The 27796-nt window shown below is 40.3% G+C and overlaps 1 protein-coding gene and 1 long non-coding RNA gene across 10 annotated transcripts in view; one reads left to right on the plus strand and one right to left on the minus strand.

The window, feature by feature from the left end:
• sash1a (SAM and SH3 domain containing 1a) overlaps positions 1–27796 on the minus strand; it is a 233329-nt gene that overhangs the window by 68796 nt on the left and 136737 nt on the right. Inside the window, exon 1 of one of the 9 annotated variants that reach the window (XM_044168075.1) lies at positions 25734–25775. The exons of 7 other annotated variants lie outside the window; for them this stretch is intronic. In XM_044168075.1, the coding sequence (XP_044024010.1) occupies positions 25734–25760 (27 nt within the window). In that variant the 5' untranslated portion in view covers positions 25761–25775. Of the gene's footprint in view, positions 1–4992; positions 5127–25733; positions 25776–27796 lie in introns of those variants that run through there. One more of the 9 variants, XM_044168078.1, reaches the window with a different exon arrangement.
• LOC122862619 lies at positions 10523–13883 on the plus strand. Its single transcript, XR_006374817.1, has 2 exons — positions 10523–11166; positions 11294–13883. It is a non-coding gene; the product is annotated as an uncharacterized LOC122862619 (long non-coding RNA).

Here is a 27796-nt window from a genome sequence, read left to right on the forward strand (position 1 = left end):
AAAAAGCGTGTGTGTGGACGCCTGGTGTTAAGAGAGATCATCAAACTTCATTTCCATTTTATTGAGTATAAAGTGACGTACTATACACCATCATTCAAAAAGGTAATCATCCATAAACATACTGCATACTGTATGTATTGTTTAAATATTAGCTCTTTACCACAAAGCTGCCTGTGTTATTTGTATTCATAACAGATAAACTCCATAAAAGAATTGTTACATTCTAAAATAAATAAATAAAGTAAGTAAAAAATGGAAATGTGGGCTGACAGTAGAGCATGAGATTATCCTACGACTTACTAATCACTGTGTTTGATGTGTGCCTGCATGTTGCTATGTTGGTGTGTATGCCTACAGCCTTTCCTGTCCCCCTGCTGTGCCAGTCAATGCTTGGTATCCTAGAAAGTGGAGCAGCAGTGCCAGCAGTAATCAGAGCTCTTTGTATCCACATACACAGTCAGGCTATAATCAGGGAATGTTCTTTTTTCACCAATAATAGCTGTAATCCTCTCATCTCAATATGATGTGTAACCTGTGACACATGCTTAGAACTCGGATTTTGGAGAGTTATACAGGAAATGGCCTCTGACTTGTTTCAGAATAGATTTTTTAAGCCAGCTTTTATAGTAACAGCAGAACCACTGAGAATTACACTGTAGTCTGAGCTAGTAAAGACCGAGGGTAGTGATAATCTTCAGGAACAAAACTATTTATAAAGAATCATGCATGCAAGCCACTGCACCTGTAAGTGTATTCGTGTCTATATCCATCTACTACATACATCCATACACATATACATACACACACTGCATTCACACATAATGTCATATATCAATATACATCACAATATAGTTAATGTATGCAAAATGACATCAAATAATTAGACTGATGGTCTAGCATGACCTGTGTTCCCTTGATGGTCATTACACACTCCCTATATGTCAAAAACAAAAACTTCAATAACTAATTTTATTAGTTTTTAATTACTTACTTTGCTAGAAATCATTAATTTACAAACACACGACCACACGCATATCTTGTTAGAGATATAGGGGGATGAAAATGGCAAAATAAAGAGAGATACGTGACTTCTGTAGGCAGGATGAGAGTTATTTAATGTTGAAAAAAAAAAAAGACTGTGCAGAATGAACTATTGTTGCAAACCCGTCAAAAGCAATCAGCCTGTAGAGTCAATAGGTTTTGAGCATACTGCAGATCATTTGCTATGACAACGATATTTTGGGTGCCACTGGCACGCCCATACAATCCACACATAGTACTGCAGAAATGAATACCATTCTTTGCTCTCTGGAAAAACCTAATTGAAGAAGAGCTTTTTCATAAATATTGCCTGTCTGCAGCAGCATATAAAAGTATACTCCCACAGTTCATTTTGTATATACTTGTCCTATTTAACTTGATTCTGAGACTGACATTGTGATCACATTTGCATGCAATCCATGTAAGGAGCAGATTATTTGAACAGTTGCCTGCAGCCCATGCTTTGAGTGAAGCTATATGTTTGTGTCCATCAGTCTGTCATGACATTTGAAATGTCTTGGATCCTACATGTGAAGCTGGACCCCATACACAAATATGTCTCAGCTTTGTCTAACAAGGGAATGCCTCTCTGTAATTGGAACCAACTGTTGCAATAAAGAGCCATGAGGCAGAAATCTTCAGCGAGGATACTAATGATACTGCAGAACATTAAACCTGACAACAAAGACCCCATAAGTCTTTTAAACATCCAAAAGCTGATTTGATGTGTACAGGGTTACTGTATTTGTTTGTGTGTAGGCCTACAGTATTTCACATCAGCACCGACCAGACCCCCCTCTCAGGTGCTGCAATCTGTCTTGCAGGGTGTGAACTGACTTTGACAAATCTCTGATTCAAGGCAATGGAGATGTGTGTGTGAAGCATCGCGCATGTGTGCTGAGATAAGAGCAGAAACACAAAAAGCGCAGATCGGGGATCAAAAATGAGAGACGGATAAGCTTAAGGTGCTGCTCTGAAGACTCATCTGTCCTCAAATAAAAGAGGCTGGATGAATGAGAAAAGTGAGAAGCAAAGAGAGGAGGATCAGTAAAACCCATCTGGAGTCTTCGCATATGTATTCAGTCCAGCACACAAAGCTGAGAGAACCTATTCTCCTAACACATATAAAGACCTTATAATATAAATACCCTAGATGGTTGCAATGTAATATACTTTGACTCATCAATATGAATGTCAGTGAAATCCATTGATATGCTAAACCTGTTTTTCTTTAACAGATTATCATTTTGCTTCTGGTTAGTATGTATGTTGCAATATATGATTTACACCTTGAATAAACTGTTTATTGTAAGGGTCTAAATGACCTTTAGGTTTGTATACAATGCTTTGCTTTCCATCCCACATTTATTTCTAATCATACATACATTACTTTTGTCCCACTGTGGTGGTTTCTTTGTCATCAGTCTTGGTCTTGTTCCACCTCTGTCTGATTCTCTATTTTATATTGCTGTACACACTGTGTTGACATCACTGAGTGAATGTTATTATCTTGACCAAAACAAAGTCGAGCTTTGTTACCCAGTTGAACACATTTCACTCTTCCACTCTGTTTTGTTGGCTAGCACACATACTGTACAGTACAGCGCTTCTTGTGCCAAATAACACCTCCTCATTGGCCGTGGTGCTCGGTCTGCCTAGTGACATACTGATGTAATGCAAGACATACTAACTTGGCTGACATCAGACCAGTAAGACGACTACCATAGTACAGGGATGATCTCTTTTAAAACAGGGCCAGTATCTCAACTTGTGTTACTCCATGAAATATTTCGTACTGAAAGACACACTTATGACACACTAACTGATTATGTACAAGACATTTACAGGAGAATAAATAGTATTAACACTGATGTCAAGTCACAAAGAAAGCTATTCAGACTGTAAATCTATTCAGCAGTGACCTCAGTCACACTCATGCCACCTGCATATAACATCATCGCTGCTCGCCTATAAGTCATGCAAAGATGCAGGCTTAGCTCGTAACAGCCAGAAATAAACTGAAAAGTAGCGATACAGACAGACAGACACAGACCAGCTGCACTGACAGAGGGAGATGGCTGAATAACACATGCACATATGGCAGAAACTGCACAGTCAAACAATTCCTGGGAGGCTGAGGAGAAAATGAAGGCTGGTGTTTTATCACTGTCCCAATCATTGCCACCCCCAAACTCTCCCTCCGCAGATCACGTGCCAACTATAGAAGCAGATGTGAGTGAGACTTTCACCCCTTTAAATAAGTGTGCATCCATGCTGCCTCGCCCATTGCTTAACACTAATGATGTCAACATACACCTGTTGCCATGGCACTTAGCCCTGCCCTGGTATGGATAAACAGGCACAAGAGTAGTTGCCCAGCTCTGGCAGAGCACTGCAACAGCAGCTGGCAGAGATAATGAAAAAGCATAGAGAAGTAAATCCAGTCCATGCCAAGTGATTCTCTTTGAAGTGGAGCTTTTCATTACAACTTCAGGGAGTCTTATCAGAGTCCAGCTATGGACAGACACTCACTGATGAGCTGAAAGGTAGGAGAGTAAAGAGACTGACAGAGAACAGGACTTGCTTTGACAGCCAATGCCTTAATAATAATTCCCAATGAAAACTTGCCACGCGAAGGCCAAAGCCCTCCATGAAGCACCAGCACTTTCTTCTCTGAGCTAAATACTACAGCAGCATATAAATCAGTTCACTGGGCTTAATGCTGGCTTCACTGTCACTGGCATCTGTATGAGTGTGTGCAATTACATGCATTTATGCCCATGTGTGTATTTGTGCATCATGTGCACAAATATGAACTTAAATGTGTCTTTGCATGTGTGTGTGGGAGTGCTTCCCATCTGTGTATACAGTATTTGCGTTTCCTCTCATACACTGGGCATTCACAATGGCATTGTGATGACCGTTCTTCCTGCATTGGGGAACGCTAGCCTCCCCTTCCTCCCATTTCTATCCCTCTCTCTTCTCTCTTTCCCTCATCTATGCCTCCTTCCTCCCTCCATCCGCTCCCTTGTTCCTTGTCAGCTGGTGGGGAGATCCAGATGTGAAGGGGGACTTGGACAGGAAAGGGAGAGGGAGAAAGAGAGATAGAAATCCACATCCCCCTCATGACAGACTTCATTGTCCAAGAGCATTTGGACAAGCCTTTGACACATACACACAAACAATTATGCGCACCAAACAATAGAGTCCCTCTAGACGACAAGGCCTGATTGTGTATGTGTGTGTGTGCATCTGGCGACAAAGCAAATCAATGAACAACATCTTGCAGGAGATTTGGTGTTGATATTTAGCTGGCTTATTTACTAGGGGTCTTGGCCAGACGTGAGGCTATTGTTCTCATTCAGTGAGCAGAAAGGAGGAAATCAATAAGGGCCAGAGAGAGTGATGACAAACGGTGATGCAGCAGTGCGCCAGCGTCTCTCTTTCCCTTTTTTTCCCCATCCCATTGTCTCGGCTAAATTCCCACATTTACGTTGTCGGGTAGGAACACAGGAGCAAATAATTCAATTTGACTGAACACACATGCGCACTAAGATGAAGGAGGACAGACAGGTAATCGCAGGGAATTACTCCAGACATTGTACACAATGGCAAACACATGTACACTACACACACCCACACAGCATGGAGCCATGTGTCTTAAGTTAATAGAGTGAGTCAGCAAAAGGGGAGCTAGTCAGTCAGAAACAAGAGGAGAGCTAGGAAGGTTCTCACTACTGGAGTGTTTCTCTCGCCAACTTACTCTGTACAAAAGTTTCTCTACGTTCTTTTCACAACATGCCAACTTTATTGTCTCGTTTTAAAATCTACTTCATATATCCTCTTTTATCAAAGTCAGAAACATTAGGCAAAATCTGACAGAGCAAACAAATGAATCAGACAATTCTTCTCTCCTGACAAAAGCCTAAAAATCTAAATGTCAGTACTCACCGCGAGGCAGCTCAAGTCTTTCCCAGTCAATCTTTTCTGAAGAGCTAACACAGACTAACTCTTTGAGAATGGGAGCAACAAGTAGTGTACAGTGGAGAACAATGCATGTCTGCCGGAGCGCAGCAAAGCGTAAGCAGTGGAGACACAGAGTGGTCCAGTCATTAGGCTGCTGCTCACATGGGACAGGGAGGGAGGGTTAGCTATAGGATAGGCTACAGTAACTCGGATTTGTCAGGGGGAGGGATCTCATCCTTCACTCCACATGTCTTGCTCTTTTTCCTCCTTCTCTCCAAAAATGTTTCAGCAAGTCTCGCATTTCTTGCCTGTTTCAAAATGGACTTAGTCCGGCCTTCCTCTCTTGGTCCACTCCCCTTTCCTTTGCTATCTCACTCCTCGTCTCTTTTGTTCTTGCGGTCTTTCCCACACACACTGATACACACATGTAGAGTCTCTTTGTCATCTTTGTTATTCAATTCTGAATAGGGTGTCTTCCTGTAAAAGTCAAGAATGTTGAGATCCACCTAGACACACCTAAGTGGTTCAGACATGCTAAAATAAGACACACACTCACTACAGACATGTTTACACATAAATGTACACATACAAAGTGACCCAGCTATGTAAGTGAGGACAATCTCCTATTTGTCTGTAATGGTCATACATGCAATCATAGAAACAGAGCAGAAAATTACAAGGCTATTCAGGTCTTTTTTTGCTCAAAGGCCCTAATTCACAAGTGGCCACACTGTACTGGGGGAAATGAAGAAAAGCAAGAAGAGAGTCAGAGAAAAGAGTAACCTGATACAGCTAAAAGCAACAATTATTTGAATGAGTCACTCAGCAGTGAGGTTTGGGGTTTTTTCAATGTTAATTCGGGAGAGGGAGAGAGTGACCAAAGAAGAAGAGGGGGGAAATCATCCCATTTTGGAACACTGCACCTCCTGAGGACTCCCTGAGGTCGTGGGAGAAGAGGAAGGAGAAATGGGGAAAAAAAGAAAAAAAGCAAGAGAGGGGAATGTAGGGGCAGGGGAGGACAGACATGGGCTTGGATAGGTACCAAATCAACATCTCCTCATCCTAAATCCACCCTCCAGGACACGGCCCACCGAGTCAGTCTTGCTGACAGAACCTAATAACATAGGGTACACCACTCTTCCAGACCCGGGGGTGACGGTGAGCAGACACTGACACACTGGCAAATAGGAAACAGATCATGAACATACAAAGCACACAACCTGAGGAAACTCAAAATACTGTGCAGCCACAACCGGAGCTGACGTGCAACTCCTAAAAAATGTAACTACATGTCAGGGATACAGAGACCACAAGAACTCCAATTGGTCCGATTGGGCTGCTTGTGTTTTCTGTTAGTTTTCAAATACTGGTTGAGACTGTTGACAGACAAGACAGCTTGAAACAAGTTGAAGAAATTCTCAGTATAATGGCCTCATTTTCTATATATTTTGTGATGTAGAAAAGCCATTTTCAAGAGCAAATCTTCTCCTTGCTGCAATGTTGCTCACAAAGCATAGGAAATTAGAAAAATCTCATTACTTTTTAGTAACTTAGTAACAAATTAGTATTTTGCAAGCTAGCCAGTAAAGCCATTTCCAGGGCAAATTTTCATTCCTTTGTATTACAAAATTAATCAAAGAATGCAAATGTGATTACTGTGGGTACATGATTATATATATTAAAAGGAATGCACAATATTAACTGCAATGGTGAAATCAATGGTGTAGGAATCTACAGCAGGTAAAATTGTATTTCTCTATCAATTTGTGTTTCCCCTTACCTGAACCCAACCTTACAGTAGGCCTAACCCCTACCAGCCATCCCAAGCACTTAATCTTCAAATAATCAAAACATAGGCGCTGCAAATGGCAGTACTATGGGAAACACTATTTGATTGGAAAACAGACTTGCACACAAGACTGAAACACCTTCATGGAAGTGTATAAATTCTGCTCTATTTTACTTGTTTAATGAAGTTGTACATAGCTCAAATGCAAGATGCTGTTAGGGCTTTGTGCAGCAGTCATTGCAGCTCTATTTAATCGATATACTTGCAGTGCTGCAAGTTGCTTCTCATAGAAGCTCCATCCAAACAGCATGAATACAGTGATATCAGTCCAGTAACACTGTGGCCAACCTGTATATCTCTTGTATAAACTAATATTACAGCTGACCTGCATCCTGTTTAGACCTGCCGTCACAACATTTAGAGAAGGAAACATAGAGTGAAGGTTCATGTAAACAAACAGAGAAGGAATTACAAAAACTTGCCGAAAGAGACTCTCAAGGATGTGCACAGTGTGGCCAAAATATATAAACAGGCAGCAAACAGGCGTGTATACACATACAGATGAGGGAACACATTCTTTGTTCAAGTGGCTGGACAGCACATATCCTGCATATGAAGTCAAATATTTTCTAATGTTTCTGAGCCACTGAATTAGGCAGTTTCAGATACTCTATTAAATCATCTGGATGGATCAGTCAGTTGTAATCATGTTTGCCTCTTTTAGAATTATACCAGCCTTTATCACTGCTAATGAAACCCTCCAGCATTTCCATGTGAACATGTATAAAGAGACAATGAGTTTTGCTTTGAATCCAGACAAACTAAATAATAACTAAATAAATAAATAAAAACTAATACATCAAGTACAGGGATGCACATTGACACATTATCAAAAGTGGGCTTAACAAGTACATGCACTACAAATACACATACACAGGCAGACACATAAAATGTTTATTGCAGCCATCTATGCAGTAAGGCTGTTGCTTTCTGGCAAGTATGGAAACATCAAAGAGCCCATGTATTCCATTGTTGCTGGAGGCTGAGGTACTATACCGTTGCTGAGTAGGCATGAATGTGCAGGTCACCCTTGTTAAGAGTGAACATAGTAAACTTGCAAGCTACAGTAGTATGTCGATTTTATATTACTGTATGGTTTTATCTCACAATTGATAAAAAGACAAGTACATGACACCTTTTTCTACAGAAGTAACACACAAAATAACTTCAATTACTAAAGAATATTTAACAATTGTCATTTTATGACAAGCCCTCCTTAAGAGTGCTTATGTTAGAACAACACTGATATTTCACACAATGAATATGTCAACTTTAGAACTATAAGAATATTGTTTTCTGTTATTACATCATTGTAGTGTTGTTTTTTTTATCATTTGAAACTGCTAAATCTGTTGTTTGTAAATCTGATTTGTCGGTCTGAATCTGGCTCTACATCTCTCTTTCTCTCTGTCACACACACACACACACACAAAAACTCATCAAAACCTTCAGAATCAATTAGCAGAATGTAAATAGGCCATTCAATTACTTTTAGCACCAAGCACCGTCCTTGTTCCTCCTGAGGCAAACAATCAACCAGCAGACACAAATTAACACTGAATAAGAGTACTTGTCTAAAGTCTGATCAACCACTTGCAATAGATGGCAGCACCAGGGAGTGTGTGTGTGTGTGTGTGCGTACGCGTAGTTTTTGATATGTCCAAAAAGTGTTTCTATTTGGGTTTGTTGATGTTGATGAAAAGGTCAGAAATAGGTTAACTGTGCTGCAATACACCTGAAGACTATGGGGGGAAAGTATTAAAATGCACGATAGAATTCCTATTGAATGAAAAATGTCTTAATATTCCCTGCCTTCCCAAAGCACGATGATAGCGAGCCAGCCTAGCTAGTGACCACAGACTGTTTCAGAATATTGATCACTGTGACTGGATATAACTAGACATACTGAATATACACACAGCCATGCTCACACACACGCACAGGGACAAGTCTCCCTTCACCATCTGCTAGCCAAGACTGGGTAATGAGTCTGAACACAGAAAGAAAGACAGAGATAGAGGACACTGGAAGCTTTAGAACTTTTCAACAGACAAAATAGGAGAGAGTTTTACAAAATTTCTGTGCACACCTGCCAGGGTTTTTAAATGCATCAAAGGATTTTTTGACAGCTCAACCGTGCCTGACAGAATTCAAAAGCATTCATGAATTTTAAACAAGTGGCGGTTAAGGAATTTAGCGGCAACATCACATTTAAAGCAATTTATATGCAAATGTATAACAAGTGGCAGTGCACAGAAGGACTGGAGAAGAATTAGTGCTCACTCATTGACTTAACTGACCTGTTACACTAATATAGACTCCCATTAATGAGCTACCAACCTCCATCTCCACAAACATACAGATCTACTGTAATGTATAAACAGTGCTAACAAAACACTTCATGTCACTGTTTTTCACATTTTTCATTTTTTTTATGCTTGATCTCAGAGGTAATCTCCTTGACCCCACTGAAGGATTTGTAGCATTCTGCCACAAGATGGCAGTAAACATCTGGTCTTACCTACACACACACACACACACACACACACACACACACACACACACACAGATACTATACTGGTAGGCATGCCAGAATGGGGAGTGAACGTGATGAAAGACCACAGTAGAAAGCAGACAACCAGACTCAACCGCAGAGCACGTAGAACTGAGGGTTAGAGACTAACAGTCCAAGGCTTTTCTCTCACACAGTATCACTACACACCACAATGTAAACGTTTACAGCTCCAAAGCAAGAGCCAGCATGTATATAGCTTTAAAAGAGGTTATTTTTTGCCTATCAAGGCCGGTAGATCAATGTGGTGGTTGCGAGGAAGTGCTCTTGTTCTCTTTGAATGGCACCAGCTAGCTTGGTTGTAAAATTAAATGAACAACTGCTCTGTATTCCATATTAGTATTAGTGCTGCAGACTCTGTGGGGCTGGTTGTGTGTTGATGAAGAGAGACAGACGAGCTGGAAGAAGCAGAACTCCATTAGATTTAGCCAGTTTTCTGTATTTTATATGTATTGAATCAGATACTAGGGCACCACTGGAGTAGGTAGGACTTTAAAAGTGTTACTATATACATATTTTCCTACTTACCCAGAGTGAGACATACTGGTAGATGTTTTTTTATGTGTGTGCAGCTTAAAGGTGTGTTGGCTTATTTAAATTACAGTGTCTTCGATTCAGTAGCAGCTTTGCTTAAAAGTAGGGAATTACACCTCAGAGGGTTTGATATTTTGTACATGTTAACCTAGCCTTTATTTTTAGCCACACACTGAAAATGAATGCTATTAATGCTGCAAATGTTTTTTAGTAAAATGTCTCAGCAACTATAGGATGGATTGCCACAACATTTGGTACAGACATTCATGTCCCCCTCAAGATGTATGGTAAGAACTTTGTTGATGCCCTGACTTTTCATATTGTGCCATTATCAGGTAATTTTTTTTTAATTTGTGTAATACTTTTTTTGTCACCTTTTTTGACAACTAATGACATTCCCTTTAGTCCTCAGCTGTATTTTGTGTTTAGCACTAATGAGCATTTATTAGCATGCTAACACACTACACTAAGATGGTGAACATGGTAATTATACCTGCTAAATATCAGTATGTTACCATTGTCATTGAGAGCATGTTAACATGCTAACTCTCTAGCACTGCTGTGCCTAAGTACAGCCTCATAGCTGCTAGCGTGTCTGTCCACTCTCAGTCTTCATTCTCACAACTATATGGAAAATCCAAATCACATTATTGTTTAGAATTCGTGCTTTCATCACCATAACTGTGGCCAGATTTGAACAAAAAGTCAACCACAGTGGATGTTTGACACAATGTATACATATTTCTTTTATGAAAAGTGAAATTAGTTCCTGTTTGAATATGCAAATTATAACATCTAGTTAAGTTACAGTGGCCTGCTCGCATTGGAAACATTTGAGCAAAGCTCGGCTACTCAAACTGCATGCAGCAATATAAAAAAGGCACATTTGTCTGTCACTGGGTAAGTAGGAAACAAAATATTAAAATGCCCCCAAAACCTAACCATCCATTCAATTGTGGACACCAAAACCATGAATTCCACACTATTAACTGTGCTGAGGGTTTTCATGGATGTACTGTGCGCCTGTTTACAACATCTACTTTGGATCCAATGGGTTTGGATCCACTTCTCAACCTCCAACCCTGAAGCTATTTTTTCTCCAACATTGAAGCCAGGAATCTGTATGACTACTAACCCTTTTTTGATAGGAAAAGAGATGTATACTGAATTCACAATGTCAGCAGCTCTCACCCAACAAAAGCAGGTGATTCTGGAGCATTCTCACCTACAGTAAATCACTAAAATTTTTCATTTGTGTGTACTCTGTGTTATAAATCTTCATTGTCATCATCATCCTCCTCTTTTTTCTTTTGTCTCACTCTACCTCGCAGCTCAAATCACAGGTTTGGGGCCAAGCAGTCCAGTCCAGAGTAGCAGAACTCCACAGGGAGAGCTGATGATTGCCTGTAATTACAGTCTGTATCCTCTCTCCCACCGATCATCTCTTCTGGGCTCATCTGGCCAGGCCTGGCTGAGGTAACGTTCTCCACGCTAGAGTCATTAACTGGTGAGAGCCGCAGCGAGGAAAAGCTCACTAGGGAGGCATTGACACGTTTCCTTCACCTTGACATTGCCTGGAGGTTACACCATTCATTTCGCAGTAAAGTACGGTTCTGGGAGGTAAGAATCATGTGAATCAAGGGTTTCTGATACATAAAAGGTCTCTCTGTGTGAGGTAGTCTTAGTCCCTCAACTCTCAACGTGCTCTGAACCGTTGGAATGTGTTGATGAAAGATGTGTGAGAGAGTAACTGTGTGTGTGTGTGTGTGTGAGAAAGAGAGAGAGACAGAGAGAGAGACTGTGAATCTATGTGGATTTATGTGTCGATATGTACACACGAATGAGAGTGGTCAGTCTACAGAAAAGGTGTAGTATGGTGTGAGTATTGGCAGCAAACACAAAAACACACACTAGCCTGAGCCTTATCCCATGTCCTGACACAGCTGATTGTTAATTTGAGCAATCATAGTAGATATAGCTGTGCACCATGTCTATCTTCTCACATTACCCAAAGACACTGACTGCCTGTCCGTCAGCTGATCACCACGATGAAACACTGACAGGTTAAACTCCGAAGGCAAAAAGCCAACAGTCTTAAAATGTCACTTTCCATGGAAAGCCATAAACTACAACATGAGCAAATTGCTCCTTCAACTTAGAAAGTAAGAATTTCAGACTTTTTTAAAACATGCAAGCATTTATAAATGAGGTAATGCTAAATGGAATACACTATAACAGGTGTGTGAGGTGTGATTTTCTAGTAACCTGTAACCTTACTCGACAGTTGTTTTCACTTCCTGTCAATCAAAATACTGAAGAATGATGACAGCTGCATGTGGAAATGTGTCTGCTGAAATAACCCTGTACTGCCTGAGAGGTGCCTGCGATCCTCCCGCCTCTCACCCTCCCCTGTAACTCCCTCCCTCCCTCGAGGGTGTTCAGGTAGAGTAATGCTGAGCTGCCATCGGAGTGGCTGGTCCTGACGTGCGCTTTACCTCAGCTCTCTGGGGATTGGAGCCCAGCCAACCGTATGTAATTAAAAGCGCATAAAGACAGATCAAGCTCTCTGCCGCTCTTTCTAGTCAAGAATGCCTCAAGGCTGAATCCACTCCATGTCTTGCTCTGTCAAGCTCCAGGGAACTCATTTATTAAAATGTCCAACACCTTTATCCTTGATTTTGATGAGAATAATGATGAATAAAATCTCACAATACACAATATGGGAAGTTGTTTTAGAGGTTGCTATATTGAAGAAAATAGATAAAAATAAATGCAAACCACTAATTTAAACATTATGGCATTTTATACAAGAGAGTGACGATGTCCATTCCAAAGTTTAATTTGTTTAATTTACACTTTTGAGTTAATGGAAATGATCATTTGAAAATAATATATATGCATTTATATGTTTTAAAAGCCAAAAAGACAGAAATATGATATGAAAATGTATGGATTTTGTCAAACTCTCTCTTGAGAAGCCATTTCTTCTTTTGTTCTAGTACAGCTATTTATGTTAGATAAGAAAGTGGGAATCCCTCACCCCGGCACAAGTGCTCTGAGCAGTAGTAGGTCAAAGTGAGTCAGGTCAGTAGTCTTACAGTCATTTATTTTATTTTTTTTTGCCGATTTCCATTTCAATTCCACTGCTCTTCATCATGTTGAACTATTGTGTCTGTGTGGGCTGCACAAAATCCAGCCTGTCAGGACACTGAGTCCACACATCACTCAATTTCTCACTTTGCCCCACTATTTCTCCTCACCTTTGCCTGTTTCCAGTCTCTTGGACAACCAAAAGGCTCCAAATTATAAGGTTGTGGTCTATCAAATGTGTATGAGTGAGTACCTTTTTTCAAACTCATCTGTGCCGACAATGGCATCTCAATCATTATATTACTTGACATTGTGACAATTTCCCCAATTTGAGGTGGGTGTGTAAAACAGCCTTGCAAAAATTAATCCAAATGTTGCTGCTGTCACAGACACGCCAGGCTCCACCACACCACACACACCGCATTCCTTCACCTGAGCACTGATTCCTTGCACCTGTCACCCATCACACACCTGAACGTAATCAGCCACTCTACTCCTCCATAAATTCCAACTCCTCAACACAGTCTGTGTCCAGTCACGTTAGTATGAAGGACAGTACTTCTACTTCTGCCTCCAATACTCCACGGACTCACCCACGACTCTTCGTCCCGACTACCGCTACCCCAAACCCGACTCCAGTAATCTCCAGATCCCTGAGTGTGTCGCTCCGGCTTCTGTGTGTCTCCAGTCTCCCGTGTGTGTCGCTCCGGTTCCCGTGTTCCTCTGTTCAACTCCAGAACTCTTCTGCCATCATCTAAATAAGGGACGGTATCACTAACCCCTCTCATCCATTCATATTACCTTTGTGTGTCAATAAACTCTGTCTCTTCACCGTTGTCTCCGGTTGATCTGTCTGTAACAGCTGCAGGTTGATGTATCTTTTTATTCCTTGGGCTTGCCACCTTAAAAATATCTCTTTCACTGTTAAACGTTGTGCAACATTATGACGCTTTCACTCTGCATACAGTATGAGCACCAAATCTGGCAAAGATGGAATGAACGCATTTTGGCACACTGCACGAGTCCCGTTGCCAGTCAGTGAATCTGTTTTAATCTTTGCTTGCCTTTGTCTCAAATTAGTAATTCAGTTTCTCTTCATGAGAACAAAGGGGCATGCTGTTTTATCTGCTGAAGATTATTCATATCAGACCAAAAAAAAAAAAAGAGTTAAAAAATTCAATTCACACCACCTCTTACTGGCTGCTTTGTTGTCACAAATCAGATTATTTACACCCATGGTGAGCATGGCACACTAACGTCAAAGTGATCAGTGAACAGTTCTCGGCAGCTGCTGGAGGAAATAAGGGAGAAGCAGAAGCTCAAACTACTGAGGAGCGACTACACAGCAGAAAGAAGTAAGATGCAGTTCATCTTAGAATGAGTGCTGACTTTGGTTGTAAAATTTTCTACAATGTTGGCAGTGGTGTATATGAACTATCTATACCCTCAAGGCTTTCCCAGTGAGGTGAGTTCACAGACTGAGAAAAAATAGTGTATTAAATAACCAGGGGTAGACCACAGTTAATGATGTGTTGTATATTTTGCAGACACTGATTGTACATTAGTAAAGTCTTGGGTCTGGAAGGTATTGTGGTTTAGGCTGCAGTGGAACGTGGAGATGATGGTTGTTGGGGTCTGTTCTGGGGTGACTGACGTTTTGTTTTCTGTCAATGGACTGTAACACAACTGACGGATAAAACTACCAGGAAATGACTCCAAAGGTTCCTGGAAAACGAGAGGTTCATCTTGTATGGTTTGGGGTTATATAATAAATCAAAGTTATAATAAATGCAGCAATTTATATGAATGTGGGTAAAAGTCTTTTTTTGATCCTCACATTAAGTCGTTCAGTTGATAGCTGTTTTTAAAATAGCTTTTTCTACAGGAGCCTTCAGGAGATAAATAAGAATTTATAAATGGCTGTTTGTTTCATGAGCTGCTAATGGCTTTGCATTTTTCAAAACCAAATCAAAGGATATCAACCCACGGATGTGTAATCAATGTATATTTATGAGTGTAATGTGATAGCCATTTAAGATAATCAATATTTACCGCCTCACTGATAACCAAGGCTGCTTGTTTATAGCAGCTAAGCCATGCCCTTGAGGCTCTATTGGAAGGTTTGTGCCCTCATACATCATTGCACACGCACAGACTTGTATATGCACCCTTACAAACCTACACACCCACTGTGTGTGATAGCCCCACCAGGTCAGAGACCCCATTACCACGACAGGTTCCAATCTTGTCCATTTCTGGCCAGCGTGGGCCCACAGACAAAGCCCTGGCATTGGGTTACACTCAAAAAACACTGGAATTAAAAATCTCAGAACTGCAGAGGGAAGATGGAAAAAATAGGGAGAGATTTGAGATTTATGAGTGTGAACAGGGTGTGCTCGCAGTGTAGGATATTACAGACCTAGCGTGTGCTGGCAGGATGGAATTATTGAGCATCATCTTTATTTACCCACACCGACACACATAAAGACAGAGGTGCTGGTTCCTGCACTCACTGGAGGAGAGCACTGAGGAATGACCTACTCTGTCATTAAGATACGAGGACTTGTTGGTAAAAACTGCATTGTAATAGTCTAATTACACACACCCCTCGGACCATGAAAAGGCTTGGATCTTTGCTGTCAGCTAGCCTCTGTGTGAAATATGGACACCTATCCTGAGCTTTTCTCTTCTCTCGCTCCATCTCAGTTCCCCTTGGCTGCCTTTAATTACAGATAGATGGGTAATAGAACAGCAGAAGGCCAACCTGCCAGGAAAGTGGTCACCAGAGCCAGCAGAGTGCTGGGATTAGGAATCACCTTTTCCTGGTGTGCCAGTATGGGCAGTGTGGGCACAGCACAAGGCGTCCCCCCACCTCCCCACAGACTCGTCAAAAAATGATTGATTACAGTGTCCTTACTCAAGATGGAACCAGGCTGGAGGCCCAGGGGCTGCGCACATTGGCTGAGCTGGAGTTGGCTTACCGACAGTGTGAACTATAGGATACTGTCAGCGATGAGACCCTTGCTCGACATTATTCAAAGCGAATGAGACATAACACGTGAGTGGTTGAAATAATTATTAGGCAGTGTAACCCCCCTGTTCATGTAATGCCTTGTATTATTTCAGTGTGGTCTTTTCCTGTGGTTTCTCAAGGTTAATTGATGAGAAATAATGGATCGTGGAGCTGGGCGTTTGTGATGTTTGTTGGTGGGATGTTTCATAACCAGGCCTGAAGCAACCCAGTGGCCCAGAAATTCCATTTAATAAAGATTAGCTCTCTTTCTCGCAGACCTCATTCTCCTTCTTAATTAAGAGATGAAGATAAAAAATTGGTGGACTGCAAGTATTAGAAATATCCCCAGGACTTCTTACACAAAACACAGCTCATTGCCCACATGAAAGGCTGGGACACGTACATATTTAATGCCAATGGGAAACCGTTTGGATCAGTTCCTTTACTGAGAGAATTAGGAAAGCTTAGGAAAGGAAAGGAAAGAAAATACTGTTACTAGAACCCTCTGCTCCTTGGGCTGTGTGAATGTGTGCAGTACGACATGTGCAAGTAGATATATTACGTGTGTGTGTATACCTGTGTGTGTGTTTGCGTGTCTGCAGGGAGTTGGGTGGGCTTCAGTAAGCATGATTGCACAGCAGGACTTAGTTCCTGTGTAAAGGAGAGTAACACAGTGGGGAAACACACACACACACACACACATATATACAACAACAACACTATAGGACCATTGTCCCAGCTTCGTGTAATAGATATCTTTTAGTACATCCAAGAGAGAAAACATGGGTGATTTCTGAGATAGAGTGCAGCCATCTTTATTGTCCACTCTTATTAAAAGATTAAACTCTGGTTAGTTAAACTATATATTCAATAAAAAAAACAGAGGGGTTATTGCAAATAATTTTGTTAGACTAAAGCAGAAATGAACGTGGAAATATAAAAATCAAATTTTATTCACTTCTATTCAACTGAATTCACTCAAGACTGCTGTTTTGGACCAGCAGTATGTGTCTGCAGAACTAATGGTCATAAAATAGACACCCACCCTTCCTACTGGATTTCAAAGAACTGCAATAGAGCTTAAAGGGCTATACCTATAATTGTTTGTACCTGACATCACAGCTCACCATTTGCTGCCATGTTTAAGAAATGTGGGTGTATTTGTCTACCGATTTGCATACCATATGTACATTAATGGAAACGACAGTGACACAAAAAAAACATGTTAATATAAAAGTAATCACTGGTTCATAATGTATGCAAACGCTTCACTCATCCCGAAGAGAAAATATCATGTCCGACATTACAACCACAATCATCAGGTATCAATCATCAGTACAGGTTTCCAGATAACTAGCATTACTTTGGTATGGCTACCTATCATGTGCAACTTCATAGCGAATAACATGTATGTTAGCAGCAATGTCTCTGGTTGGTACAAAATTGCCAAAGCTACCAGGGGTACCCAACTATCCAACTACCCAGGACTAAATTCTGATGCTTGATAACAAAACTGAGATCAAGCTTCTACAGGAATGTATAGAGTACATTAATATCACAATCAGTTAGTTTGCGTAGTCTGCCTTAGCATTCTCTACTGGAAAAGTAAATCAGAATCAGAATCAGAAATACTTTATTGATCCCCGTAGGGAAACTCTTTGAATGAAAAATCTACTTCCCAAACCAGTGCAGACTTATGGCCCGCAGCAACATTTCACAAAATATCTGTCAACCACACAAATATAGAAACACTACCTCAGTCCTCTGGCCCATATAGAAGCAACACACACATAGCATGTCTTAGCATAAAGGCCTTAGCTCTCAGGGCAGGCAGTATTTTTTAATGGTACATGTTCATTTCCATCTCCTTGAGGTTAAGTATTATTTTAAGTCAAATCAAGTCATTTGTGCATTACAGCTAATTTCTCCAAATGATTGAATGCAGGTGTTTCTTAAATATCATTTATTTATAAAAGCAATACTGTGTGGAGGCTACAGAACCACTGTTTGCTATTCTCATTTGCTCTAACTGACTGATTGTACATAATGTGTAAGGTGCTGCAATTACATATGCAAAACATATTTAGCTTCCATTTGGCAATTTAGTATCAGAATATGAAGCCCACTGAAAGAGAAGCATGCAGCTTTATCCACCCCCCCCTTTCTCTCCCATCTCTCCTCTGCTCTTGATTTTTGCCATGTATCTTCCTGCTCCTTCATCTCAAATGTGTTATTCCGTCTCTGCTCCTTTTCTATACCAGTCCATCTTCTTTTTCTTTGTCCTTTAATATGTAGTTTTCTCTGACTCCTTACATATAGGTTGCTTTGACACCAGGGGTGTGATAATCTTTACTAAAATATGAGGGATGGGTATATGAGAGAGAAAGATGACTGGAGCTTAAATATGTAATGTGTCTCTCACTTCATTTGGCATCAAACTAAATCCCTGAGAATGTGATTGCATTGCCTATTGCATTGATTATGTATCACTAACTCATGTGAGGCTGAACGTGGGGTAACACACATATGGCTCTTATGTTTGTCTTGATCTATAAATCTATCTTAAATCAGCTATATTTTGTAGATGTTCCTCATTCATTGTCATAACCCAGTATTTACTTGTAATAGTCAATGGGGGGCTGGAACCATCCCAAAATACACTGGACATCACAACACCACCACACAATCACCTAGGGTCACACTCAGAGTTATGGGCCATTTTAGGAACTGTGTATCTGTGTCTGTGCAGTTACTGTTACTGGTTTTTGTTTTCCTATGATGGTGACTGGCACCATCCATAGAGACGAAGGTTGGACAAAAGGTGACCTTGTTTTCCTAGTGGAGTACATAAATCATTGGAGGGCAGAAGGAGCTACGTGAACATGACCAAAGGGAGCGCTAACACTCATAAGGGGCACCCTCAGAAAGAAAATGAGCACACCTTGCCCCTTGCTATCCTGGGAAGTAGATATGTAAAGATACATACTGTGACATTCAGAGATAGGCCTGAACACATCATCTCTGCTCCACAAAAATGATTACAGACAAATAAGTTCTCTGCTTTAGCAAGACTCTGCCTCCTCTATTTTTTTGCTTTGTTTGTAGATTTATGTTGTACTCATGAAATTTCATAAATATGACAAACCAAAGGGGGTAAGACGATCATACAAATTCCAGTTTTTCACAGTCCATCAAGACCTGGTATCATTAAGACTGGAAATTCTGGTGTTTGGTGGACTAAAATAACTTTTAATTTGGCCTACAAATTTAAAACTGTCTTGCAGTGTCACGATCAAGACTTTGAAAAAAGTCAAAAGCTGAGAGACTTCCCCTAATACTGAAGGACACCATGTAGACTCTTGAGTCCACTTCACAAATAGCAGGAAACACTCAGTAAATCAGTAAGAAAATCCTTCTCTTCTCTCTGTGGATTTTGATTACTCTCTATTTGTATGAGGTGACAGTAGTGATCACTGAGCCACAGTGCCACCTAGCACATATTATGTAGGTTTAATGTTGTAGCACAGCAGGATGGTGAGTACGGGAAGCAGATGGATGCTTCTATAGATAATTCAAGGTCATGGTGCACCAGCAGCAGAGCTCCTCCAGCAGGTGGCTCTCCTCTCTCCTGGGGCAGCTAGCAATAAAACACGGAAGAACATCTGTTTTTTCTGTATTGGTGTGTATGTGAGAAAATGACACAAAACACACAGATACACACAGCTGTATTTTCTGGATCAGATTTCCACTCTCCCAGAGTGACTCTCGAGCCCCTTCTAGCTTCCTGAGAGAGGAACTAACTTCATTTTAGATGCATCAAGTGCCACGCGGGGAAAATAAAGACAATGAGACTCTACAAACTGCTGCGAAAACAGCCTGCCCTTCATTTGATTAAGAGTGAGAAAACAACCAGAACTCTTCGTCACTGTTCGATGGCAGCAGCCTTTGGCTTGTTGAACTTTACAGTGAATGCAAATCAGAGGAGCTGGAGGACTCTGCTCCCCAGAGCTGAAGAGCTGTTGGGAAAACTCCAAAAAGGGAAGACGTGCCAGACATTTTTTATTTTATTTATTAATTTTTTTTACAGAAATAGTACACTCCTTCATGTATATATACACACGGAATAACCCCTTCACATCAATCATAGTAAAAAGATACCCAAGCAGCTCTTGTTTCTTTTGTTCCATCTTTTTTTAAGAAAAAAAAGCATCTTCAGTGAACAGTCAAACATCACACTAATCTATCTTCCATACAACCAGTCCTGAATAGAGAACAACCAGTCTCACAGACAATACATTTGCACTCACTAGAGGCATGGAGGATTATACTGAGACCCAATTCCCTCCTCGAATCCCACTAACTCCATGTTAATTATTCAAAAATAGAAACTCGTTAACACAGTAAATATTATGACCTAATTTCATTGAGATTTGGAATGATTGGAAGTGTGTGTGGTGTACATGTGTGCATTCATCCATGTGTGCATGTGAAACTGAAAGATGTGACATGTAAAAGGAAAAAAAACAAAACAGTTTTAGGGTTTACTCTACAAAACCCATCCCAAGAATACTACTAATAATCTGTGCAGCCTACTGTAGCTGTAGCTGTCTTTGACCAGAAAAAGGTCACGGCTTTGGATTCATTCAAATGCTCTAGAACCACAGTTCAAGCCCAATAACATTTGAAATCAGAGCAAATGTTTGTTCAGATGTCTACTGTGTGGGCAACATGCATTGAAGACCGACAAAGACGCAATGTGTACACAGGCATGTCTGCGCGGTGCATGTGTGTGCATGTGCTGGCAGCTGGCAGCAAGTGTGTGAGCTTGTGTGTGTAGTAATGAGAGTACAGACAGTAATGAGAGGCTGTGTGGAGCTGGTTCCACTGCAGAGCCATGCTGGGTACACAGTATTGATCTGCTCCACTGCTGGGAGGACTGGAGCTAGATAATGATAGCTATCTGTGATCTTTCATTCTTGCCTTCTGTGTCTCCATCTCTCTTTTCTGCCTGCCTACCTGTCTCTCTCAGTTAGAAAAAATCTGAATCACATTTAATAGCCAAGTTGTCACACTCCCAGTCTCACTTAGGAATCGCAATCTTTTTCAGTCCCTCTATACCAGATGTTATGAATATCTTTGTGTGTTTGGGAGACATTCAATAATGGGGATTTTGATAAATACTTATGTATTTCTGAAAATATCTCAGTGGAGAGGATTGTATTTTTCAATGTAATTTTTTCTAAATATTCTCTTTGGTCCCCAGCAGCAGCGCAGTTGTTGTAGCACTGACAAAGTGTTGATGCATTGCATCAGTTCTCAAAAGGCTCATGTCTTCAAAGCACCAGACAGCTTTTATGTCAGCATCAGCCAGACCACTGGAAGTCCTTTTTATGTTCTATAATCAGCCAGCAATTTCTGAAACAGCACAGCTCTTTTTTTAAATGTTTCCCCTCCATCTCAGACATATTCATACACACAAAAGTATTACACTCATAAACACCTTTAACTCAAACCAGGAACATGGTTAGGAAAACCAAAAAGTAGGAAAACTGAGAAAGCCTTGATTTCAAATTAGAAACAAATGGAAGGTCTAAAAAAAGAGATGCAAAGAAGAAATGGTGACAAAATGTGAAGACATACAATCATAAAATCTACTCCAGATGGATAGTACATACATCTACAACATAACCAATTGCACGAGAAATATTTCTTCTGTCACTTAACTAGTGACTCCTTTTATGTGGCCACAGTACAATAGTTAACTTTAGTGCTTCACTACAGAGGTACAAAGAGAATGAGACAAAAAAAAAAGAGGTCCGAGCAAGCTGGGACACTTACATAAAGCCTTGACCCATATACAACGATGAAAGCAATCACAGCTCAAGACAACTGAAAGTGACAAATCCAACCATAGATTAATTGATCCACTATTGATCAATAAGCCAATTCAGACTGAGTGAAAACTTCAGCAATACTGGATCCAAAGGTGCTTTAAATCCTGGGGAAAAAAGGCCTCTAATTCCACATAAAAGGTGGCTTTAATACTGTTGCTCTTATTTGAAAATACATTATTCAATCAGACACAGCTCCATGAATAACACAAACATCAGCTTGATGAGAAACCAGCACTGGTCATTTGTCATCCACATCTCAGGCCTGTTGACAACATGCTTTAACATCGTCCTCCTATTTCGCCACCTCCAACTGCTGTTCTAATGCCCCCATCATGTTTGCTTCACGGTTGGCTGGAGCCATCATTAATAGCTGGCCTTGAATGATGATTGGGTGAATAATGTGAATAATTGTTTGCTGGTAGCCAATAATTGGGTGTTCCACGTGTCATTCAAGTTGATTATAGCTGAATGGGTGTACATGCATGGAGAATGTACAGCTGGTGAAGTGCTGATTGGGAGGTTCTGCATTATGAGTATCACATGTCTGTGTTTTTAATCAGCGGTAGAGAAGGGAATGTTAAGAAAGCAAAAAGAAAGAGAAAAAGAGAAAGATGGCAACAAGGGGAAAGAGAAAGATCATGATGATTAACAAGTAAAGAGGAGAGGAAGACAAACCCCAAACCCATCTCCTTCCATCCTGAAATAACATCTCTATAGTTCATTTCCTCCTTTATAGTTCTCTCCACAGTTCCATTTCATAAACACATCATCTAAAAACACAGGCAGTGGTCAGAGGCTGAGTTAGCTATGTTAGTCTTTACTGTGTGGTGATGTATGAACTAGAAGAAGAAAAACTCCTTTATCCAAAAATGTCCTCCATTCAAACTGTAAAAATGTAAGTGATGATGACAAATACAGATGTCCAGTAGTAAGTCAGCGCTACACGTCTCCAGTCCAAAACATACAACCACACTCCCATATGTTGCGGATATATTGAAGACTTACGTTTCCCCATCCTGTATAAAATAAATATAAAATGGTGCACTCAAATTTCACATTATTTCTCACAGAAGCATTCTTGTCCATTTTATAGTAACATTACATATGTGTTGTGGTGGCCAATGTTAAAGGGTTGGTTCACCCAAATTACAATAAAATACTTTTTTTCCCATTTATCTATAGCAGTATCCAGCCACGCATAGTTTTGGTTTTATTTTACAAAGTTTTGAGATATCTGCCTCTGAGATTTCTGCCTCAACCCCAATACAATTAGCTTAGCTTAGCACAAAGACTGGAAAGAGGAGAAACCACCAGTCTGGCTCTGTTCAAAAGTAACAAAGTCTAGCTTCCATCACCTCTACAGCTCCCTGATCACGATAAATTTTGTTAGTTTAAAAGTGACACTTTGTGGTTTTATGGGGTAAAATCAGGATACTATTCCAACCCGGACCGCTGCAAGATAAGGACTCAGTCTTGTACATGGTGTGCACGCTCTACCAGGTGAACTACCAGGAACAAATGTCTGGTGTGGCTAAACGTATTAAAGACATTAATCCAAAAGCAGTCGCAATGCATTGCACCAATCACAGTTTAAACCTAATACTTGAAGAAGCTGCTTCAAAGTGCAACATTGAACGTGACGCCTTCAGTTTAGTTCACGACATACATGAAATAATCAATAACTCACCAAAACAACTTGTCATTTTTAACACCTTCAGCACCGCCTCTCCTGTCACACTCATCAGTGGCCTCAAACCGCTCTGCCCCACTTGCTGGACAACCAGAACCAGTGAAATAAAATCCGAAGATAATAATTACGAAGCTGTCTGTCTCTTTGATTGGATTAAAATATAAATATTCTTCCTGTTTTATGTTTGCCTGCTTTATTTTACCTAATGTCTTAGAGTGGAGAGGAATGACTGAAACATCTTTTTACCGTAAGTGTTGCAATATAGGGGCATTTGCAGGGGGATTCATGACTCAGAAATAATGTGGGATAAGGGCGTAAAGTCGGGGGGCCAATGGCCCCTTAGACCCCCTACTTCCGACACCCTTGCCATACAGACATGAGTGTTATCGGTCGGCAAGAAAGCAATAAGCGTATTTAAATGTTGAACTATGCCGTTAAACTCCAATCACAAACTTTACTTTAAACTTCCGCTGAAGGATTTTCCAAATAATTCTTTTGAAAGTGGTAGAACACAGTAGCAGTAGTGGGAAGTAAATGATCAGTAATGATGAAATGGGACCTTACAGGTTCCAAAAGCCAAAAAACCTTACCCAGTTTACCCAGGGCCATTATTCTCATTACCATCACCACAATTAAAAGCTTATTCTCTGACTTAACCATGCAGGGCGTAAAGTATCTGAGAGCACTTGGGCAGAAAATGGCAAATTAAAATTGAACATTCTTATGCTAATATACAAATAATCTACCTGGATTTGCGTTGTGTATGTGGGAATGTGTGCACACCCACATGCGAGAGAGAAATGAAGTGTGTAAGAGTGTGTGTGCCTGAAGCAGAGTGTGTTGCATCTGTAGTAGTATGTCCTTGGGGAGCAGAGCCGTGTTATTACAGGAAGTAATCTCATGAGGAAATGGAATATTCATGAGCGCCACGTTGCCCTTAAAACAAAGCTCGACGCCTCTCAAAAAGTCTCAAATGGCCATCCATACAGATATAAAAGCGGATTGGCATTTAATAAAATGAAACATTCCACATGCATAAACATTAAGTACTGTATGAATGTCACCGAAGAGTTCCATTTCAAAATGAGGCATCTACCATTTTGAAAAAAATAAAACCCCTGGCATAAAAAGAAAACCCCACTAGTGAATATCATTTGTTATTTATTGTCCTCAGCCAAATAAATTATAACCCCAAAATAACTGCATGCAATTTTAAATTTAAACCCCTCAGAAAAATTATAAAGTAAATACCTTGCCCTCAATGTGTGCTTATGTAAAAGCTTTTTTTTTTTTTTTTTTTTTTTTTAAATAGGCCTAAAAAACGTAGATGCAGCCATAACTAAATATAAAGCCTGTATTGTAAGCAGCAGATGAGTTTTATTTATTTATTTTTGTTAATACCAAAAGCATCTCAGCCTTGGAGTGTTATGGAGAGGCACAAAAAAACAGGAATGAATATGATGGCTATTCTACCAAGATGAATGACACATTCTCAAGACTATTCACTGTTTTTATTTCACGTTCAGTCTTCTCTGTCTCTCTCTCTCGCACACACAAACACAAACTAAAGGACCTCAACAATTACCCCTGAAATAACCTCCTTGATTGATATCTCAATTACGCTATGCCATTCTTGTGTGTTATCTTGTCTCACACACACCCCTCCTGTCCCCATTCTCAACTACTCAATGGATGCTCATAGAAGGAATGAGGTGACCTTGTTGTTGTTAGTTTTTTTTGTCTTGTGGAGCTTCTTTCCACAGGCCTTTGTCTATCCGATTATTTTGTGTCGCTGCGAGTTCCCCTTTCATCTTTTTTTGCCTAAATGTTTGCTGAATTTGTGAAGTGGACGGCTGTTGAAATGAATAGAAGTTTCAGGAATTAATTTTGTTTCATGGTTCAGTTCACTGAGTGAAATTCAGCAGAAACATCCTTGTGTTTCTCTCACCGTAGGCAGTGAGGTAAAGCAAAGTGAGACAAAATTAGGTTCCCTGAATCAGGTTAGTCGTACTGTGACACAATCACTCAGTGTTGGAGCGCATGTAAGGTAATAACAACCGAACAATGAAAACAATGATGCTCACATTTTTGTTGTAGCGGCTGTTGCACATCTATCTGAATGCAAGACAAAAGCAAAGGAGGGCATGATAACGAGGAAGAGTTTTAGTAATTTATTATTACCTGATCACAATGGAGATGAGGAGTCATCACAGGCAGGATCCGCAGACAAAGCACGGAAGAAACAGAGAAAAAAAATGCATTATTGTCTCAGTACAAATACCCAAATTTGCCATCCTTGAAGTCACTTGATCAACATCCTACTATATCATTAAGACAATTAACCAATCATTATCAAAGCATTAACAATTAACACTGTGTTTTGAATTAGTGATGGTGTTGGCTGCAAAGTATAAGCAGCTAATGATGCTTGGGATTGCTAATTGATTTAAGTTAATTGCAGCAATTACTCTGAAGTCAGGTGTGTCAATAGTCCAGACCAAGAACTGCATTTTGAACAGGAGTTCAGCAGCAGTTCAGTATGGGATCTAACTATTTAAAAAACCTATTACTGTATCCATCTGGTTTCAGTCCCATCTTGAGCCGCGGGACAGCTGACAAGCAAAATACTCCCCACATTTTATAAGTGGTTGGAACAGATTTGGATGAAGTGTAGAAACAGGCCAGACACAGTGTGAGCCAATATCAAATATTTAATGAGGTATCGCTGTTTTTAGTTTTACAGACATGCAGATGTCACAGAATCTACTCAGCCAGCCAAATGACACATCGTAAGCTACTGTGATCCGTTTACCAAAGTGAATGAAAATAAATTAAATTCTCATGCACTCTGCGGAGGTAAATTGCTTGAGGCGTTTGCTCAGTTACAGCTAACAATTTCATGCTGTCAGTGTGGGTAGGCCCATATTCAAGAAAAACCTTTAATTTAATTGCCTCACTCTTTTTGTGCCACTCTTTATAGGAGCTGTTCTCAGCAAGACTGATCACCAGGAGAAATATGACCTCTTGTTTGCAATAACATACTAAGTTATTCATCCCTGTCCACTGAAATGTTCTCCACAGCCTGCTGGCTGGAGAATGGAGGTCTATACTGAATTCCAGTTGGACTTGGCTCAGCCCCCAGTAGCGTGCAGTCGAGGTTTTTAAACTATTTCTCAGAGGAAACAAATTTTCACTTTTTTCTTTTTTAATCAAAATTGATTTTTTTTTTTTTGGGTATTCAATGAGGCAAGACCAAAAACTGACATACTATTAGTGTTAATCTTAGAGGTTGTTGCTATCATGTACCAAGCTTTGGGAGCTATGTCTAGGGAGAATGTGAGAACAATCTGCTTTCAAGTCTGGAAGCCATTCTGAGTTAAGATTTTTTTTACTCAATCAATCATTAACCTTTTGCTTGAGCTGGCTGCACTATTTAACTATTTTCTCCTCCATAACTTCTTTTGTAAAACAGACTCCATGAACTGTAAAATATGTTTATTAGTTTTTTCAACAAACCACTAAAACTAAGTAACAGAGAACAAGTTGATCCTTCAAGTCAAACTGAAATTTGAATTGTTCTCACTTTATGTGTAAGTGAATATAAACTATGATAACACTGCAGCTATTTTGCTTATTTTTTCCATTTTTCAAAAAAAGTTAAAGTGTTTTTGGTCATACTTGTGGAAACAGTGTCTAAATTTCAAGCCTCTGGGTGGGTGGTTCCAACGGCAGTGGTTGACTGACATCTAGAGCTGGCGTTGCTAGGAGACGCACTTTCAACTTCCATGCGGCGCTACTGGCTGGAGAATGTCATAATGCAGTGCTACGAACGTTGGTATTGTGACGACCCCTGCTGCTTCCCTACTCTGCTCGGCTTGGTTTGCTTGGTCTCTTTTCTCCTCCCCTTTCAGGAAGAAGCCAAGCACAGTGGAAGTTGTAAGTGAGAGGAGGTTCAGCTGGGCTGCTGGGTCTGGAAGCCTTTAAAGCTATCCTTCTCAGTCCCTCTCTTTCTTAGCTCCTTGGTTTGCTTTGTTAAGTTTTCAGCATACAACATTCGTCACTCATCAAGGCACACACCTACACCTCCCCTTTTAAGCTAGCAACTGTTAGCTATTTAAGCCATCTGTCTGTTTACAACATTAAACGT

This window comes from Siniperca chuatsi, linkage group LG16, assembly GCF_020085105.1.
Source record: "Siniperca chuatsi isolate FFG_IHB_CAS linkage group LG16, ASM2008510v1, whole genome shotgun sequence".
In the NCBI taxonomy this organism is placed as follows: Eukaryota; Metazoa; Chordata; class Actinopteri; order Centrarchiformes; family Sinipercidae; genus Siniperca; species Siniperca chuatsi.